This window comes from Rhinopithecus roxellana, chromosome 13 (assembly GCF_007565055.1).
Source record: "Rhinopithecus roxellana isolate Shanxi Qingling chromosome 13, ASM756505v1, whole genome shotgun sequence".
NCBI lineage: Eukaryota > Metazoa > Chordata > Mammalia > Primates > Cercopithecidae > Rhinopithecus > Rhinopithecus roxellana.
Window position 1 is genome coordinate 127,563,149 of NC_044561.1, and position 20,810 is coordinate 127,583,958.

The 20,810-nt window shown below is 41.7% G+C and overlaps 1 protein-coding gene across 6 annotated transcripts in view; it reads left to right on the forward strand.

The window, feature by feature from the left end:
* BCAS1 (breast carcinoma amplified sequence 1) overlaps nt 1-19,590 on the forward strand; it is a 127,847-nt gene extending 108,257 nt beyond the window's left edge. For 2 of the 6 annotated variants that reach the window (XM_030915405.1, XM_030915406.1), the window contains 3 exons: nt 5,492-5,557; nt 9,394-9,657; nt 18,133-19,439. In XM_030915405.1, coding sequence (XP_030771265.1) covers nt 5,492-5,557; nt 9,394-9,657; nt 18,133-18,207 — 405 coding nt within the window. In that variant the 3' untranslated portion in view covers nt 18,208-19,439. Of the gene's footprint in view, nt 1-5,491; nt 5,558-9,393; nt 9,658-18,132 lie in introns of all 6 variants that reach the window. The other 4 variants (XM_010363360.2, XM_030915408.1, XM_010363359.2 and 1 more) reach the window with 3 other exon arrangements.
* The last annotated feature ends 1,220 nt before the right edge of the window (nt 19,591-20,810 follow it).

The window sequence follows — 20,810 nt, forward strand, 5'->3', positions numbered from 1 at the left end:
GAGACAGGGTTTCACCATATTGGCCAGGCTGGTCTCAAACTCCTGACCTCAGGTGATCCACCCACCTTGGGCTTCCAAAGTGCTAGGATTACAGGCATGAACCACGGCGCCCAGCTGGAGATCTTTTTCTTTCTATAAATTTACTGCTCATAAAAATAAAAACAGAAAAAAAATCAGTTTTAAAATAACTATATTTTAGGGAAAGGAAAACAGAATCATATAAGTCCTAACAGGGTGTTCAACACATAGAGATGTAGCACTTCACAAAAATTCTGCGGGCTCCTGCAGGATTTTAAATAATTGTGAGGAATATCTAAGACATCCGTCATGCCCTAAATAGGAAAAGATTCTTATACATATTAATTCAGCTGTATGTCAAGAAATTGAATATTTGAAGTGCTGGTGTATTTTTATAAAGTGAGGGGGTAGAATATTGCATTCATGTGTCCACAAAGCAGGTAGGCAGATGAAACCAGAAAGGTGGTAGATAGAAATATCTAGATACAGAATTATACTTCGTCAATATTAATAACACCTTACACATGAGCACACTTTCCTCCTCCAAACTATTTTCACCTACATTATTTCATTTACTCCTCCTCATATCTTTGTTTGGACCATTAGATTTGTAAGAAAATCTTTGTTGGAATAATGTTCTCAGGCTTAGAGAAATACTATGAGTTTTAATAATGGGTAAATTAAAAGTCCAAATGAGGAGGCAGTCATAAAATCAGAGAGTTTTTTTTTTTAATTAATTACATTCAATCCAATAAGTCTAACAAAACCTGTTGAAATGTACTATTGGAGGTGGAAATAGGGTGGTCTGTGATGGTAGTTACAAAACAGAAAACCAAAAGTCTTCGATCTGAAATTCTTCCCTGAGCATTAAAACATTAATACAGATTTGCTCTTTAAGGAAAGATTTCTGAAGGAGGCATTAATTTGGTCAATTCCTGTTCCTACCAATGACTTGCATTCCTTTCTACCCTAAAAGGGTCTCTGTAGTCATTCAGTACTTTTCAGTTATTGGTAGTAATAACAATGAGCGCTACCGTTTATTTACTGTGTGCTAGGCACTTTGCACGCAGTATCTCATTTATTAATAGAGAACTCTAGGAAACAAGCGCTCTCTCTGCCCCATGATGGACATGAGAATACAGAGACTCGTGAGTACTTATGGGATTTTTCCACGGTCCCAGAGCTGGTAAGCGGGAGAGCCAGAATTCCAACTCAGTTTTTTTGTTTTGTTGTCATTTTGTTATTCTAAAGCTCACCCTTTGACTCATGTGTAATTGCTGCTTCCTGTGCTTCTGCAGCTGGTATTCTCAGAAAGGATATGAAGGTAGAACAACCACATGCTCCATTTTTGTGATTTCTTTAGTAGTGTGTTCTACGGAAATACCATTTTGATGCATTGAGCTGTTGCACTTACCTAAAACGACAATAAGACAAAGGAGAAGAGGATTAATATATGGCTTACTTAAAGCTTGCACATAGATTTTCTAAATATATTTGTCGCTAAAACAAAATTTACCATGGCTGGGGAGTTTTCCTGACTAGTCCAATTCCATTTCAAGTGAGCATCTTGGTAAAATACTAGGCTCAGATCCATTACCTTTGTCGATCCTAGAAATTTCCAGTAGATGCCGTTCCTTGGATTTGTTTTCTGGTAAACAGTATTGCAGATATACTCACCATATATTAAATTTTCAACTGAATTCTTTTTCTTTAAAATGTCAATAGTGTTTGAATTATATTGCCATCAAAATACATTAACATTCCTTTCAAAGAAAAGTGAACTGACCACCAAACATTTTTGCTAGATTTTTGAATAGCTAAGTGATACACATTGGAGATGGTTCAAACATTCCTCAGAGTATCAAGCTATAGGAATGCATGACACGATGAAAGAAATAAAAAATGATTTCATTAATATACAAGGCGTGGATGCCACAAGTAGCTTCCATCTCAACACTGCAGGCTGAAAGCCCTGAGATGCTTCACCTTTGACTCTCATGAATAAAAATTAACTCCATGAAGAAAGTTGCTCAATATCACACTGGAAAATCTCTGAAATTACTTCATAGTCTTTAAACTGTTCTTCAAAGTATTAAATAGTCTCTGGAAGAATTTTAGTCTCTTTAAACAGTAACTTTGCTATTTTTGACAGCTGGAAAAAATAAGCCTCTATGTTTATGGTTCCTTTGAATACAGAGTTCAACATGAATTATTCTGATTTGTCTCTGCAAAGAAAAAGAAGGATAGAAGAAAAGGAGGGAAGTGAGGGAGAGAGGACAGGAGGAAGGAAGGAAAGGAAGGAAGGAAGGAAGGAAGGAAGGAAGGAAGGAAGGAAGGAAGGAAGGAAGGAAGGAAGGAAAGAAGGAAGGAAGGAAACAGTTGTTATTAATAATAACTGCTGCTACAGAAGTGACTTCAGATGGACTTAATAAGATTCTAAGTCTAAACCCAAACTTCGGTCACCTTTGCATACATGCAGCTTTATATGCCTCAAAATGAGCAATAAAGAAAAATCACTGAAAAATTTGAGATTCTCTCTCTTCTTATTTTTTCTTTTTAAGAAGTTGAACTTCATTGCAGTAATCTCCCTGATAGCCTGGAGGTCTGTTTTCATGATGTCAGCTGAGATCAGCTGCTGTCAACACAGCCTTCTGATTCAATCCCAATTCTTCTCCAAGGGCTCTCAAAGAAATGGGGGGGAAGGAAAGCAAATTGAAACCTTAAATTGGCAGAGTCCCTAATGAAGGCCAAATTGAAACAACTAATGGGAAGTTTAGAATTCCTCTCTCCTAGGGGCGAGTGAGAGAACTTTATTCTCTAGAAAGTGGTGGAGTGGTCATGCATGACTCTTCATGTCCATTTGGTTTTTGCCTAAAAAACCATTTTGTGCATTTGTTTTTTTGCTGCTCAACATTCCCCAGAGGTTGACAGATGTGATCCAAAGCCATAGTGTAAAGGCCACTTGGGAATGCGCTTGAGTAGGAAGGGCTGTTACGACACAGCCTGAATTTGGAGGCTGAGTTAAATCCCTATGTGTCCAAAGCTTTGGGTGTGATGGGAAGGCTGACAGAGCTGGTTGTGATGAGGGAAGAAATAACCAAGAGTTCATTTCTTTTTCTAAGCCTTCTCAAGCAAGACTGGCCTTTGTAGAACAATGCACAAGACACGGAGGAAGGAAAAGCCCACTTTCCATGTAGATAGATCTAAATTTTGTGGAGAGGACAGTCTGATGTTTGTTTGCCATTGGGTTGAAAATCTCAGTGAAACACCCAACAATGATGTTCCTCAGTACACGGAACTTCCAGACACCGCCTCTTTCACACTAAGCAGTATGTTAAAAAGAGTACAGGCCTTCTGAAATCCCAGTGCTTTGGGAGGCCAAGGCTGGAGGATCACTTAAGCCCAGGAGCTTGAGGCCAGCCTGGGCAACATAGTGACACTCCATCTCTGCAAAAATTTTTTTAAAAAATAGCTGGGCCAGGCACAGTGGCTCATGCCTGTAATCCTAACACTTTGGGAGGCCGAGGCAAGTGGATCACTTGAGGTCAGGAGTTTGAGATGAGCCTGGCCAACATGGTGAAACCCTGTCTCTACTAAAAGTACAAAAATTAGCCAGGCATGGTGGCAGGTGCCTGCAGTCCCAACTACTCAGGAGGCTGAAGCAGGAGAATTACTTGAACCCGGGAGACAGAGGCTGCAGTGAGCCAAGATCATGCCACTGCACTCCAGCTTGAGCAACAGAGTGAGACTCTCTCAAAAAAAAAAAAAAATAGCTGGACATGGTGGTGTACACCTGTAGTCCTATCTATCTGGGAGGCTGAGGCTGAGGCAGGAGGACTGCTTGACCATGGAGGTTGAGGCTGCTGTTAATGGTGATTATGCCCCTGTACTTCAGCCTGAGTGAATTATTTTGTCTCTTAAAAATAACAATAATAGCAAAAATAAAGAAAAGCACAGTTGACTCCTGATGAGGGAACATCCCATAAACATCCACATTTGAGTTTGGCCATCCTCCATCTTATCCAAGCTTTTGTCATTTTGTTTAACATTCAGCAATTTCATACAGTGAATGCTCAGTAAATGTTTATTGATTGAGTGGTGCCTCCTGCCTTCTAGGGGCAGTATCAGGAGGTGGTTTAGAGTCTGGAATATAGTCATTGCCTGCTGTCCAATACTGGCACTCAAACCTGCTAGTTCCATGGTGGTGCTAGCATCTTTGAGCTTCCATTTCCTTGTCTGAAAAATAAAGTAATTCCTCATCTTAAGGTTCTGACATCATGAATAAATGAAATAATGCAAGTTATTATCTCATTTAGCACAATGCCCAGCACTTACTAAGCACTCCACTAAAAATTGTCCTTCATAAATAATAGTTTGTATTATCTCTAATGTGAACACCATAGCTCAGATGACAAAGATACATAATATTAATCAGTCAAAAAGTATTCGAGTGCCTTCAATGGACAGTCAAGGCCATAAATAACAGTGGAATCTGGAGTCTTCCTCTTTGCCCCACATTGCTGCAACCCTGCTCTCTACATTCCTCCCATAGCTGGGAAGAGGAGACATTAAGCAGTGATCAAATATGTGGGAATTAGACCTGAGTCAATGTTGTTGATAAGAATTGAGCATTTTATTACCAGATTTTTAAGGTATCAAGCACTAAGCATAGGATATTACTAAATGCACGGTTAAAACCACAGACCCCAGCATGAGTCTGAAGTTGTACATGGCCAACTTGCTGAGCGCAGTGGTGCTCAAGTTCAAACAATCCTTAGCGCCACCTGAAGAGCTTATTAAAATGCAGATCGTTGAGCCTCCACCCCTGAAAGCTTCTGATTCATTAAGATCCAGAGTGGGTCTCCAGATTTTGCCTTTCTAGCAAGTTCCCAAGTGATGCTGAAGCTGCTGGTCCTGGAATCACACTTCTAGAACCATTAGCTTAGAGTGTGGAGTTTAAGGAGTCAAGGCCAACCCCATTTATCCCTGTCACTGATGTTGCTGGCTATAGGGGGTGCTAAAGGGTAGAAAATGAAATACTCAGCAAAACTCTATCAAGAAGAGAAAAGAAAAAAAAAAAAAAAAACAATAAAACACCCACAGCCTAAATATTCCCAATGGAAGGCTATTCATGAGTCAATTGTTCATTCAGTCTTCATTTAATATGTTCAACTATCTCCTGCTTCCAACATTAATTGGAACCATCATCATTTATCTCAGAATTGCCTAATTTCAGGATTTAGTACTTTTGTTGTTATTTTTGGAGGCCAACACTTGAATTTAATTAGATATGGTTACAAATTGCATGGAAATCTGTATCTGATAAGTAACATGTTTCCAGTTGGTCTTCCAGTTGTCTTAATCCCAAACCTCAATGATAAATGACTGAGATCATCCATTTCAGAACCTTCTTGCATTCTCCATGTCACTGTACTTGTGGTGGCTGAAGGCCATTGTCTGTTTGTTATTTTAGTCAGTGAAAGGGGATGGAGGGATCACCCACTCAGAAGAAATAAATGGGAAAGACTCCAGCTGCCAAGTAAGTGACCTTGAACTCAGTTTGGTGGTGGGATTAGCTGGTGTATTCTCACTTCCCTTCACAGTGTACTTTTCAATAACATTCTCAGCCACGGCCGACTCATTTAACATCTCAGGATTAAGCACCTACTGTATACCAAGAACGAGATTGGGATCTGCAGACACAAGCGTGAACAAACTACAGTTCCTCAGCTTTATCCTATCAAAAAGTTTTCACACATGCGTTTCCCTCTTTTCTGCATTAAAAATCTCTTCTCACCCTTCACTTTTTGCCATAAATGTCAACTCCTCAAAAAGACCTCCCATATCTGCCTCTCATAACTACACCTTGTTCTTTTATTTCATAGCATCATCACAAATTGTGATAATTCATTTATCTCCCCTGCCCCTTCTCATGTCTGCCTGGAATGTCTGTGGAGCAAGAAGTCTCCTTCTTTTATTTCTCTATCACCTTGCATGGTGTTTGGCAAGTACTAGAATCTATGTCTTGAAGAGAATAAAGACATGGAGTGGGGGGGGGGTCACACAGTTTGCTTTCATTACTTCCTTTATTCTAAAGAAATATAGCTATGACATGTTTGTAACTACATATGTTCCTTTTTTTAAATGGGATCATGCAACTGTACTCTTTTTTTAATTTAAAAATACACCTCCACAAAAAAATGGCATCAAATATTCTTCTAGTAGTTTTGACAATATAGAGAAGTGGCTACAAGAATGAGTGGTAGACTCAAACTATCTGGTTCAAATCCTGGCTCAGCCTTTTTTTTTTTTTTTTTTTTTTTTCCTGTGTGACTTAGGCAAATTACCAAATCTGTCAGTGCCTCAGCTTCCTCGTCTATACAAAGGAGCTATGAAAAGTACTTCCTCATAGGGTTGTCATACTTAGATGAATCAATACATGTAAAACATAACATTTCTGGTACAGAGGACTCAGTACGTGTTAGCTGCTGTGTTAGTCAGCATGGGCTGCCATAACAAAATGCCATAGGTGGTTGCTTTAAAAGCAGAAATTTATTTTGTTGCAGTTCTTGTGGATGGAAAAGATAGGATTAAGGAGTAAGCAAATCAGCAGGGTTTGGTTCCTGGTGAGGACTGTGTTCCTGGCTTGTAAACAGCCACCTTCTTGCTTGTGTGTCCTTACATGGCAGAGAGAGAAAGAGAATAAGCTCACCAATGTCTCTTCTTATAAGGACACTAATCCTATTGGGGCAGGGCTCCACCCTATGCCTTTGTTTAACCTTAATTACTTCCTATTCCAAATATAATCACATTGGGAGTTAGGGATTCAACATATGCATTGGGGTGGGGGGCACAATTCTACTGTTAACAGAGTCTATTTGTTACTATTACTATTACGCAGCTGGTAGGGAATTTCCATCTATAATGTTGCCCATGTCACACTCACGAATGGGCAGCAATGACTGTAAATAGGTTATAGAATTTTTATTTCCATAATCATTGGTTTATCCTACATTTTTAAAACAGGAAATATATTGCCTTTTACTATACTAATTTTGTTTCTTAAGTTATGACTATAGCTGGCCCCCAAACTAAGTCCTTGGACAACTTTGGAACCAAAATTCCCAAAGATTATTACCTAAAAACAGGATAAAATTATTTTATTCACAAAGAAGAGCTTCAATATGATGGTATATTTTGTCTGGAATTTTACAGTGAAGGAATTATGCCAATAACCTTGGTGATTCTAAAATTGGAATGACATCGTACAAATCCAAATAAGCTGGAAACATCATTCTATTTATACCTACCTAGGAGTGTTTTTCAGAATCCATTTGGGAATTTTATTTTCCAGAGCCTTGGATTCAGACTTGAGAACACTGGTGTGTCCTTTCCATTTTTAGCTAATGTAATTCTCACAGCACCATAAGGTGTCATTTCTTTTATTGCTCCCATAGAGATGAGGAAACTAAGAGGTCAGATTATCCTTGGTCACACAGCAAGGATATGGTGGAATTAGAAACAAACCAGGTCCTTCTGACTCCAGGCACTGAGCTCTTAGCCACTCACTGCATCTTAAAATCTTCTACACAACAAAAACAGTTAACAAGGCATTTGAACTGGGATCTCTGGTTTCTGGCCTTTCTGAAGAGCGTGGTGGTGAGACTTTCTGTTTCATTCTAAGGAGAGTATCTGCTCTGGGCTGTCTATTGTACTTGGACATCCATCTCTTAGCATTTGCTGCAACTCTGACCGTTGGGCTCTGCCAGAAGTATTCAAGACATATATGCAGAAGAGCTTTTCAAGGTACACTGGATGCCTGTTGCTTCTTTCTGCAAGGACTTCTGCCCTCTGAAGAGGACTGGTGGAGGCCTTCTGGACTGGGGAGTCTCTGCCGTTTGTCTTCCCGCTTATTTCTGAGGGGGGTGCATGATTCACTGGAGTGAAAGGAAAGCTCTCCTTCAGTTGATGTCTTCTCCATCAAAGCTGCTACCTTGTTATAGAACTTTTTACCTGGGGACAGTACGTAACTTCATGAATCATGCTTATACACACGTATCCAGTGGGTCAAGTGTGTTTGACAGTTGCCACCATCAGGGCTTTAAAACTTTTGAAGTCAATATTTAAAAGTTGACATATTTTGCATTTTTAAAAATTTAACTTCAAGGTTCTCTTGAAAAACAGAAGCTCTGACTATACTGGAGCTGCAAGCCTATGTGGTATCTCTTGGCTGGATCGGAACAACTGTTGCCCTTTGGACAGGGCATATAACACTCAGTCTCCCCTGCTCTAAATTTTCTCCCCAACATCAAAGCCAGCCTTGCTTGAACTGATGCTTTCCTTACACTGGAGAAATATTTTTTTTGGATGTTTGTTGCTTTTGCAGCCGGAAAAATAAGATATTCACATGGTTATTCTTACCCCAGCCTGCATTTACTAGATTTTTGGATTTTACAGCCTCATCTCATCAAATTATTGGAAACGTGGGATTGTAAACCTTTCATTTTGATAAAAAAAGGATATACGTTCAAAACTAATAAAACAATCATCTCTTTTACCACCATTTCATGAAGCAAAAGGACAATTTCACACCAAAAATTAGGGTAGATGTAATCATGAAGAAAAGAATGGGCATCCCCAAGAAAACACTCACATGTGGTTGCAAGTGGGAGGAGCCCCCTCAAAGCTGGCTTAAGCATAGAAAGTCTTCAGGAACAGCTAGATCTAGGAGGCACACATGATACCATCAATGCCTGGTCTTTCTCTCTCTGTCTCTCTCCATCTCTCAGCTGTGCTTTTCTCTGTGTTGGCTTCCTTTTCGGGAAGATTTTCCCTAGAAATATTGGTGGTTCTGGAAGCTCCAGTCTTACAACTTCACAGCTTCAAATCTAAGAGAAAGGGAACCAGCCTCTCTCTTATTTCAGCAAAGCTGTGAGAATAGCTCCAGTGTTATCTGCATTTGCCTATGCTGAGCCAATCACAGCAGGCCAATCACATACAGTGTTCTGATTGGTCAGGCCTAAGTCACACGGTCTTGTCTGGAGGTGGAAGTAGTTTGCCTGGACCACATGGAGTAGATGAGGAAGAAGGGTGTTTCCCCAAGAAAAAGCCAAGTTCTGGTACCAGAATAAGGGACAAAGAGTGCTTTCTGGGATAACATAGAATGTATTAATGAATTATTAGATAACTAAATAAATGTCCCCACCATGACTTCATAAATGTAATTTTTTTTTTTTACTTTCATTTCACCTAGGATTCATGAAAATGTAGATACTGCCCACCATTTGAACATCTCTGTTTTAACATATTTATTCCCTTGCTGTTGAGAGTTGTCTTGCAGCCACTAAAAATGTACTTTGTTTGAAATTGCTGTAGACATCAGACTCCACAGAAAAGACTATCACACCGCCAGAGCCAGAACCAACAGGAGCACCCCAGAAGGGCAAAGAGGGCTCCTCGAAGGACAAGAAGTCAGCAGTCGAGATGAACAAACAGAAGAGCAACAAGCAGGAAGCCAAAGAACCAGCCCAGTGCACAGAGCAGGCCACGGTGGACACGAACTCACTGCAGAATGGGGACAAGTTCCAAAAGAGACCTGAGAAGCGGCAGCAGTCCCTTGGGGGCTTCTTTAAAGGCCTGGTAGGTGGATTTTTTTTTTTTTTTTTTTTTTTTTTTCCTCTTCTTTCTGGGCTCTCTCCTTCCCCGAGACCATCTGCCCCAGTCAGTTTTTCAAATTTCACATGTGGCTCTTCACACTGGGATCCCGGGTCTATCACTTACAGTTTTGTTTTTTTTGTTTTTTTTTTTTTTTTTTTTGAGACGGAGTCTCACTGTGTCGCCCAGGCTGGAGTGCAGTGGCGCGATCTTGGCTTACTGCAAGCTCCGCCTCCTGGGTTCCTGCCATTCTCCCGCCTCAGCCTCCGAGTAGCTGGGACTACAGGTGCCCGCCACCACGCCCGGCTAGTTTTTCGTATTTTTAGTAGAGACGGGGTTTCACCGTGTTAGCCAGGAGGGTCTCGATCTCCTGACCTCATGATCCACCCGCCTCGGCCTCCCAAAGTGCTGGGATTACAGGCTTGAGCCACCGCGCCTGGTCACTTACAATTTTTGAACTGCTATGTGACTTCCAGCAGGTTCAATCCTTCTCCGCTTTACAAACTAAGACCTTAAGCAAGTTATTGCCTCTCTGAACTAGATTTTTTTATCTGTGCATAAATAATGGTGCCTAAGTCATAGAGTTCGTGAAACAGTTAGGTGAGATAATGCATCTAGTCACCTAGCACAGTGCCTGAGACCTAGGGAGCAATCATGTAGAAGTAATCACCATCATCACCATCAACATCATCATTGGTTTTATTCAGTGTCTTGTGCATAGTAGATGCTCTGGGTAATATTTGTTTAATGAATGAATGGAGAATTAATGCATTATTGGCTTATTTTATTTACATTATATTATACCAATTAGAAGTGTTAAAAAAAACTTAGACAAATCAAGTTTAAACACACTTTATGTTGTGAGCAAAGAACAATTCATGAATTGGGCAGCACTCAAAACCCAAAGAGGTTCAGAGAGCACTGCCCAGTGGCATGAGCAGTAAGCTTTGATAGGCCAAACATGGAAGCAAAGTAGAAAATGTATCTGATTGGGTACAATGAGGCATTTGCTTTATTTGGTCACAATGTGATGAGGTGTCTGCCTTATTTGGGAATGGTCTAATCAATTGGTTGCCTGTAATTGGCTGAAGTTCAGCTATTTGTGATTGGCTGCAACCTGGCTATTTATTACAAAAAAAAAAAAAAGTATCCTCATAAGGTAGGTTTTGGTTTGTTTACTTACTGAGTGTGGTTGCAGTTTGTTACATAGACACTCAGAGTAAGGAGACTGCCTCAGGCTAAAGGCCTGCTTATTTAATTTAACAGGGGTATAAATGTACAATTGTGTTACTCCATGGACTATAGAATCAATGGCTGCTAGATGCAGAGGAAATTTTTTTACTGATTGCAATTTTAGGCAGACTGGTGAGGAGGTATTTTAGATTTGCTTATTTTACTCTCCTTTACAAAATGGAAGCCTATCTTCACCACTGGACTCCGTGAGGGTAGGGGCGCCACCTTTCAGGTTCAAGACTGTATCTCAAGCACTTGAAATAGGACTGCATAAACAGCAGGTGCTTGACAAACAAAGGAGTGAATGGATGAGATTAAAATAATAGATACCAAAATATGATGTATAAACTTGGAATACATTACTTGAAATTGTTACGCTTCGATAAAACATTGTACTCCACTTTAAGCACACTTGCAATTTCTACTTGCATGTTTAAAAAATACCCACTTTGTGAATGCAGACACTGAAACTGGGTATCCATTAATCATTTAATTTACGTATGGAAGCCACTAAAATTTCTTCCCTTCCTTCCTTCCTTTTTTCCCTTCTTCCTTCTTTCATTTTTCTTCCAAAAATATTTATTAAGCATTGAATCTAAAGCACATTCACACGCATAGCTTCTCTCTCCTATTCCACAAGATGTAATAGTTCTTTATTAGCTGCTGCTTTCTGGGTGTAGTGCAGTCTTCAAACTAATCATGTAGTCCTTGCAGTGGTTTCATTGATGTGAGGAATATAGATGTTGATGTACAGCAAGAATGCCAGTTCGTAGCCCTGAGAGAGACTTCACCCACCTGGGTGAGACTCTATTGGATTTGCCAACACAAGTCTTCTCAAAATGTACTGTGCACACGAATCACCCAGGGATCTATTAACACGCATTCTGATTGAGTAGTTCTGGGATCCAACCTGGGATGCCACAAAGCTCCTGATTGATGCTACAAAAGCTGCTGATCCAGGGACCACACTTTGAGTAGCAAGTTGCTAAAGGACCAGAAAAGAAGGTGTTGGGGAAAGCATTTGGGTTTAAGTTTACTTTTTTTTTTTTTTTTTGAGATGGAGTTTCGCTCTTGTTGCCCAGGCTGGAGTGCAATGGTGCAATCTCGACTCACCACAACCTCCACCTCTCAGGTTCAAGCGATTCTCTTCCTTCAGTCTCCCGAGTAGCTGGGACTACAAGCATGTGCCACTATGCCTGGCTACTTTTGTATTTTTAGTTCAGACAGGGTTTCTCCATGTTGGTCAGGCTGGTCTCAAACTCCTAACCTCGAGTGATCTGCTCACCTTGGCCTCCCAAAGTGCTGAGATTACAGGCATGAGCCAGAGCGCCTGGCCTTAGTTTACACTTTTTTAACCCATGATTTATTCATTCATTTAAAATGAACACCACCCGCAGAATGATTTACATTGTGGCTTCTAATTATTTTAATAGAAGCCAGCCTCTACAATAAGTACGAAGGCTGAAAAAGAAAGATGGTATGGAAAAGTTCAGATGATTTCTAATAATCTGGTCATTCATTTAACAAATATCTGTAGAATATTTAGAATCCTGGCACTGAGCTAGACCAGGGGTATTAGAAATGCAATCCTTGTTTTTGTAAATAAAGTTTTATTGGAACATTGCCATGTTCATTCATTTACATGTTGTCTGTAGCTGCTTTCACACAAAAACATGAGGGTTGACTAGTTGGACTGACTAGTCAACTAGACTGCATGGCTTATACGACTTAAAATATTTGCCATCTGGCCCTTTGCAGAAAACATGGGCCAAGCCTCGAACTAGGCGCTGGAGGTATATTCAGCAAACAAAGGGGATGGAGTCCCTGACATCACGGGTTCATATTCTAAGGGGAAGCATGGAGCTAAAAAGTATTAATAGATAAGTTAAAAAAACAATGTTAAACTTATTAAAACTACAAAGTTAAAGTTACAAAATTAAAGGCAAAATTTGCCAACAAAATTGTAGGTCTGGGAGATCACTGAGGGAAATAAACAAGGTCCTGCCATAGAGTTTACCTAAGTATGGATGGGAGGTGTGTGCTACTTTTGCCTGAGTGTGTGTGGGGGGCGGGGTGTGCTACTTTTAATTGGTGGATCCCAAAATTGTCTCTGAGGGGATATGTCTGAGATGAGACAGGAAGGGTTAAAGGTGCCAGACAGGAAGAGAGCAAGGCTCATTCTTCCAGGAGGAGGGGACAGCCCTGGCAGAGGCGCGGGGGCGGGAATGAGCTTAGTGAGCTTAGTACATTTCGGAAGAGACAAGGCCCTGGTTGCTGCGGGTGGAGAGGTAGGATGGGGGAAGAATGGTGGAAGTAAGATTGGAGCCGTGGGCCGGGACCTGCTCACGCAGGCTGTACAGGCTGTGCACGGAATGGGGACATAATCCTATCTGAGCAGGGAAGCTACTCACAGATATTAAGTAAGAAGTCTTGGCCCCTGTTGATAGCATTCAAAGATTTTATTTTGCTGCTGTGCTGGAGAATGGCTGTTGAAGGTCATTAGGAGCTGGTTAATACAGATCATGTTTCCTGGGAGAGCTGATGGAGATTGGCCTGGTGATTCCTGAGGAAGAGACAAGAAGTGGACAGGTTTGAGACACTAATTACAGTTCTAGACACCGAGTCCCTCTCTGGGACCACACTCCTTTACAGACCTCATCTCTTTAGGATGGCAGCATCCCTTCAGGGTGGGACTGCTTCTGCCACACCTCCCAGACACATAAGCCAGGCCCCCAAGAAGCTGTGTCTTTTCCTGAACATTCCACAGGTTCTCAGAGACAGAGTCAGCATTCAGCTCAGGTCCCCTAGACCCCAAGTCCTGCACTGTCCCAGTGTCACAAGGCCTTCAGCAATGATGGAGGATGGAGGGGGGCTGCCCTGCCACTTTCCAAAGACCAAGCCTCAAAGACTTTCAAGCTGCACACATGCCCCAGGGTTGCCCGACTGCCTTCCTGGGAGGGGAACGCTGGCAGCCAAGTCTGTCACCACCGACAGAACTATAGTGGTGCCTGTCACCCACAGGAAATGAGACACACTGCAGGCCGATCCCTGCATGACCTTTGTGTCACAGTGACGTCCTCGTTAGTCAGGTCCTTTTTTCCTGCTTCTCCATCATGCTTCTAACTGAGAGCAACCCACCTGGTTTTCAAAAACCTGAAAAGAACTGGAGGGAAGCCCTTGGAATTCACAAAGTCCAACTGTTTGCAAACATTTTCCTTTCTTTCTGAGCAAAGGGACTTTTTTTGTTTACAAAAGAAAATGTCACAAAACCTCTGTGTGTGTGTGTGTGTGTGTGTGTACAGATATATGCATATACGCACACACAGACACATATGATAAAAGTGAAACTATTCTGATTGGTGGAAGACTGGGTTTCTCCCTTCCCCTAAGCACCACTTCTTTGATGGCCCCATTCCCAGACTTCCCCTTTCCCATTTTCTTGGGCCCCTGAACTGCTAGATTCTGTGCAGTGCAATCTGCAGGCAGATTTAGCAGATGAACAGATGGAGGTTTGAAAGGGTAGACATCTGTCCACACTGGTGTGGGCTAAACCGAGGCTTGTGACAATCAGCGCAGTCGCTCCAAGGAGCCTGAGACCAAGGGTTGGAAAGAGCGGGCAGTGAACAGGAGAGAGTCGGGGACAGCAGGTGAGCTGAGGGCCAGATTCCAAGTCAAAGTGGCCAGGCCATTACTGCATGACCTAGTCCTAGGTCATCTTGGAGCCTCAGTTTCTGCATCTGTAAAATAGGGTGAATAATAATCACTGTCCACCTCACTGGGCTGGAGATAGAACAGGTAAGAGAATGGGTCTGGTTTGGCCTTGTGAACTGTGAAGTGTAGTCCTGGTATACAAGGCAGGAAAAGGGTTGCATTTATGTCTCTGACCTCCAATGTGGAGTCTCAGTGAGGCTAGAAGGGCACGTGTATGAGGTCAGTGAGTCAGGTGTGGTCTGTGGCAACCTGAAGGGCTGGTGCCCACCTAAAGGGGGTGCCTTTCCTCAGCACCAGCCACATGTTACCTTGGGGAACTGCAGACCCATTGTGGCAGGACCTGTCCATTTATTCAAGAGAAAATAACAAAAGTGGGGAATTTTTATGAGAAAATACCTAATTTTTAAATGCCAGCATCTACTTTTTAAAAATAAATGAAGAAAATGCTTGTACAAGTTCATCTATATGCAAAGTTCAGGCCCATGGCAGCCACTTGGCCATCTGAGTTTGCTGTTTAGCCCATCAAGCCCCAAGGTCAAGCTCATGGAACCTAAAGGATGGAAACCTCAGGGAAGTAAGCTTTCATAGAGGTGAGTTGACTGGGCAGGGTGGAGCCTGTGTGAACCAGAACCCACGGCAAGGCATGCTGGGCAGAGGCAGGATGGATGGGTGCCACCCATGGCCAGCCTGAGACCAGGCTCTAGACACTTGCAAGAAGCTTGTTCCTGGACTTAAACCCAGCTCTCATCTAGTGGCTGCATGAGCTTGGACCTGTCACCTTGCTGAGTTTCAGATACCGGATTAATGAAGTGAATGGTGCTGACATCACATGGTTAGCATGAAGACGAAATGCAGTCATGTACAATGCCCTAAGAGCAATGCTTGTGAGGTTTAATTAGTCAGGAAAGGCTATTTTGTGAGTATTACTTAGTTAGCCCCTGCCCTGGGTTGTAAAGGTGCAGAGATGATGAGTCAGGCACCGCTGTGCCATGGGGAGTCCCAGCACCCCACTTACTGGCCGGGACTTGGCCAAAGTAGCTTAGGCTCTCTGGGCTTCAGCAGCCTCTTCTGTGGCCTCAGAGCATCAGTGGTATCAACCTCGTGGGCTGCAGTGAGGACCAGGTGGAATAGGGGCAGTCTAAGACTCACACACGGGGCAGCAGGCTCTCAGCGGCAAGGGGCCAGCCAGAGGTCATGAAACCAGAAAGGGATGGAGCATCCCCAAATCCACAGCTGACTCCTGAGCCCAAGCTTTGAGTATGTTGTGGTGTCCTGGTCATCTCTTAATGCCTCAAAACTATTAATAACACAGTGTGTTGTGTGCAGTACGTGCTCCATATATGTTGTTGAATGAATTAGTGAATTCAACTATGACCACTAAAAATAATCACAACTCTTTTATCACACTTACTGTGTGACAAAGACTGTTCAAAGTACATTGCATATACTAACATTTAATCTTCAAAACTACCCTGTGAATTCCCCTTTTATCAATGGTAAAATTAAGGCTTAAGTAGAGGGTTAAGCAATTTGATCAAAGTCACCCAGCTAGGAAGTGACAGGTCTGGTGTTCAAAGCCCAGCAATCTGATTCCATGGTAAATTACATGAAATTACACTACACTATGTAGTATATACAATGTACTATACTATGCTAGATTATACAGGGCACTACACAATCTATGTACTATATATATATACTGTATATGTGCCCTAAGTACATCATATATACTAAACTACACTCTATTTATTATGCTATAATACACTCTATATACTATATTTCATACTATACGATACCATGTATATTCTACTGCATTATACTACATGATGCTATGTACATATATTAGACCATACATACTTTATGATAGTATATTATACTTCTCTTTCCTATACTATATACTATACTGTTCTGTATATATCATACTATATTATACATTATGCTATGCTATACTATATTTACTATACTATACAGTGTGCTAAACTATACTGTGCTATAGTTACCATACTTGACTATACTATATACGTATACTATATATACTATAAAATATACACTACTCTATATTATACTATTCTATATTACCTTATACTACAGTATACTGTCTATATATACTATGCTACAAATACATTATACTACTCTATACTATATATATACTGTAATGTACAATATATACAATCTTATACTGTACTACCCTATACTGCCTTATAGCATAAAAGGAGATCCACAGTTGATCCATGCAGCAATGTGGGCAAATCTCAAATCCACTATGCTACATGAAAGAAGCTAGTCTGAAGGGCTGTATATGCTCTAGGATCCCATGACATGACATCCTGGCAAAGGCAGGACTCTAGGGTTGAGAACAGATCGGTGCTTTCCAGGGTCTGCGTTGGGGAGGGGTTGACCACAGAAGGCACAAGAAGGATCTGGGAGGGGACAGAACCATGTGACATGTCAATTTGGGTGGTGGTTTTAGGTAGCTATTTGTGTTGGTCTATCCTCATAGAACCAAATACAGAAAAGGTTAACTTTAATTTTTGTAAGTTTTACTTGACAGAAACGGTAAAATAATAATAATAATAGTACCCAAGCCAGGCATAGTGGCTTACACCTGTAACTCCAACACTTTGGGAGACCAAGGTAGGAGGATCGCATGAGCCCAGGAGTTCAAGATCAGCCTGGACAACAAATTGAGACCCCATCTCTACAAAAAATTCAAATATTAGCTGGGTGTGGTGGTGTGCACCCGTAGTCCGAGCTACTGGGGAGGCTGACGTGAGGGGATCATTTGAGCCTAGGACGTCAAGGCTACAGTGAGCCACAATCCCACCACTGTACTTCAGCCTAGGCAACCGAGTGAGACTTTGTCTCAAAAAAGTAAAATAAAATAATAGTATCTGTCTGACAACATTCCTTCACCCACATTCAGTCAGTAGCTTGGGTACTATTATTATTATTATTTTACCGTTTCTGTTAAGGTTAAGGTTAGGTACCAAGTGCTAGGAACCTGCAAGGCACCGAGATACGCAGAATCTATGCAACTTCCAATATGGTGTAGAAGACAGATGTTAGACAAATAAATTAGATAATAAAATCATTTCAGAGAGTGGTATGTTCCGAGAGAAAATAAAACAGGGTGATGAACCTAGATGGTAACTGGGGAGGGGGAGCTAAAGTGAGGTAGAATTGGTTGGGGTAGTAAGTGCATTATAAGTATGAACTCACTTTATCTTGGGAACAACCCTCTGAGGTAAGTTTGCCATTTCCATTTTAAAGATAAAAAAACCAAAGCCCAAAGATGATAAGTAATTTGTCCAAGTTTTCACAAAGCTAGAAAGTCATGTAACTGGGTATCAAACCCGGGCATCTGATTGGAGACCATACTCTTATCCAGCACTGAGGAATGAGACACAGTAATTTAGCACAGCACCTAGCACAGAGTAAGTGCTACATAAATGGCCATTGTTGCTGTTGACATTACAGATCTTCAATAGGCTGCCACGTCTTTCTGTTTTTCTCCAGGGACCAAAGCGGATGTTGGATGCTCAAGTGCAAACAGACCCAGTATCCATCGGACCAGTTGGCAAATCCAAGTAAACAAATCAGCACAGTTCCCACCAGGTTCTCCTGCCACCAAGATGTGTTCTCCTTACTCCATCTCCTCCTCAAACACGTTCCATGTATATATTCTTCTGATAGCCAGCAAATGAAATTCTGCCTAGAAATTAAGCCCGAGCTGTTGTACATTGAGGTGTATTATTTACGTCTCTGGTCCAGTCTTTTCTGGCAAATCACTGTAAAGATGGTTTAGCAGGTCACCTAGTTGGGTCGGAAGAGTTGATGATCACCAAGCGGGAAAGGGAGGGAGTAGAGGAATGTGTTCGGGTTAAGTGATGAAAATGGCAGTGGTGGCCGGGTGTGGTGGCTCTCGCCTGTAATCCCAGCACTTTGGGAGGCCAAGGCGGGTGGATCACCTGAGGTCAGGAGTTCAAGACTAGCCTGGCCAACATTGTGAAACCCATCTCTACTAAAAATACAAAAATTAGCCAGTCATCATGGCACGCACCTGTAGTCCCAGCTACTCGGGAGCCTGAGGCACGAGAATCGCTTGTACCCAGGAGGTGGAGGTTAGAGTGAGTGGAAGCTGCACTATTGCACTCCACCCTGGGCGACAGAGCAAGATTCTGTCAAAAGAAAGGCAGTGGCAAGTAAGTTGTGGAAGAGAAATGATGCTAGAAGGAATCAAGCGTTGTAGTAAACGTGTGCTCGTCCTCTAAGCTTGAAGAGGGGAGATGAAAATCCATTTGTTGTAAATTCACATCTCAAGGAGGGAGAACCCGGGCTGTGTTGGACGGTTGCCAATTTCCTAGAATGGAATGTGTGGGGTATAGAAAAAGGAATGAATAAGCGTTGTTTTTCAAATAGGGTCCTTGTAAGTTATTGATGAGAGGGAAAAGATTGACTGGGGAGGGCTTAAAATGATTTGGGAAAACAATTGCTTTTGAGGCTCAGTGACAAGGGCAAAGATTACAACTTAAAAAAAAAAAAAAAAAAAAAAAACAAATAAAGGAAGTTGCACAGTTATTTTGCAACACAAGGGGGCGGTAAGGTCCCCATTTTTATCCTGTATTCTGTATCCCTAACAAAGATTTGGTCTCTGCTATCTTACATTATTAATGTTTCTCAGATGGCTGAGGGGCTCGCTTCATCTGTTCCGTCTGACACTTATCTCAAGTGTGTCTGTCATTCCTAATGTTCTCAGGATGTGCTTTGATAAAACCCTCCCCATAACCTCAGTTAATAAAAATTCACAGAAGATTATTCAAATACCTGAGTTGTTTTTAATACCTGTACAAAGGAGTAAATAGGACCCTGAGTCTATTAAAATGTAATTCAAAGTAGCATATGATTGACTGACAGTCGTGTAAACTGTATCTTTCTTTTTCTGATTTAATAAAAAATACATTTACTTCTAAAGTATCTTTTAATTTCCAACTTCCAAAGCAGTCCCACTCTATATCTGAGATGGCTCTAACTTCTACAGTATAAAATCCATACTCTTCCTCCATTATCTTCTTTGGAAGATAACTCTCTCCCAGATCCTCCCGGATTTCCTTGTATATGGGCGCACACACACACAAATGTGTGCACCTGTATGTCTGCATGTACACACACATGCATGTATAGAATAGTGCTGTCTTAGGCCAGGTTGCCTGGAGCAGAATCTGAGATGGGGATTGGGACACATAGGATATACTGGGAGTGGGCTCCCAGGGAAAGCGAGTAAGAGGAAAAAAAAGAGGGCAAGAAAGGAGTTGGGCAAGGGTTGGTTTCAGCTGGAGCATGAATTGCACCACCCAGATAGTCTGACCTTGAGGCAAGGGAGCCGGCCTTTGAACCCCCTGAGGTGAACTGTGGGCTGTCCTGGGAGGTGGAGGGATGGAGAAGCTGGGATGCCTAAGTAACTGGAGGATGAGTGCATTGGCAGTGTCCACTACAGATACACATATATATGTTCAGATATATATTTATACCCATATTTGCATATATATGTACACATTCATGTGTATAAATATATATCATTCAGGAATAGATCCATGCACTCACACAGTCATATTTACATACATGCAAATAAATACATGTAACTAACACAGATCCACACACACACATTGGCTCACACAAATCTATGCAATTCATCACACATTGATTGGAGATAAACACTGAATATACTCTCCTGATGCGGACCTCAACTATAAGGACAAGTTTGATGCTTAGGCAAATCACACCACGGCTTTGGCAAATAGGCATTTGGAAAATGTGTTCAACAAAATACGGTATCCCTCAAAACCCAGGTGTAAGTGAGGAGGGGCTCCTGTGCTGCTGGGGCCTGTTAGCTCCCAGCTTGGACAGGCCGAATTCATGTTTCAAATAAAGACCAGAGGTCTTTTCCTTGCAGCTGGGTTAGCTTTTCCAAACCTCCTGACCATACCTCGAGATTACTCACACCTGTGCCTCACCCAGTTGAGAACTATCTCCTGCTGCTTAGTATCAGAATGCTTAACTTGACACGAAGCAGGAAAATAGCACTTGGGGAAGCCCTTGATGGGAGGCCCATCACTGCCATCATCAGAGCACGGGTGATTCAAGGAAACCAGGCAGCTGCTATTCCTTTGTCTCCAAACACCGCGGGAATTGCCTGC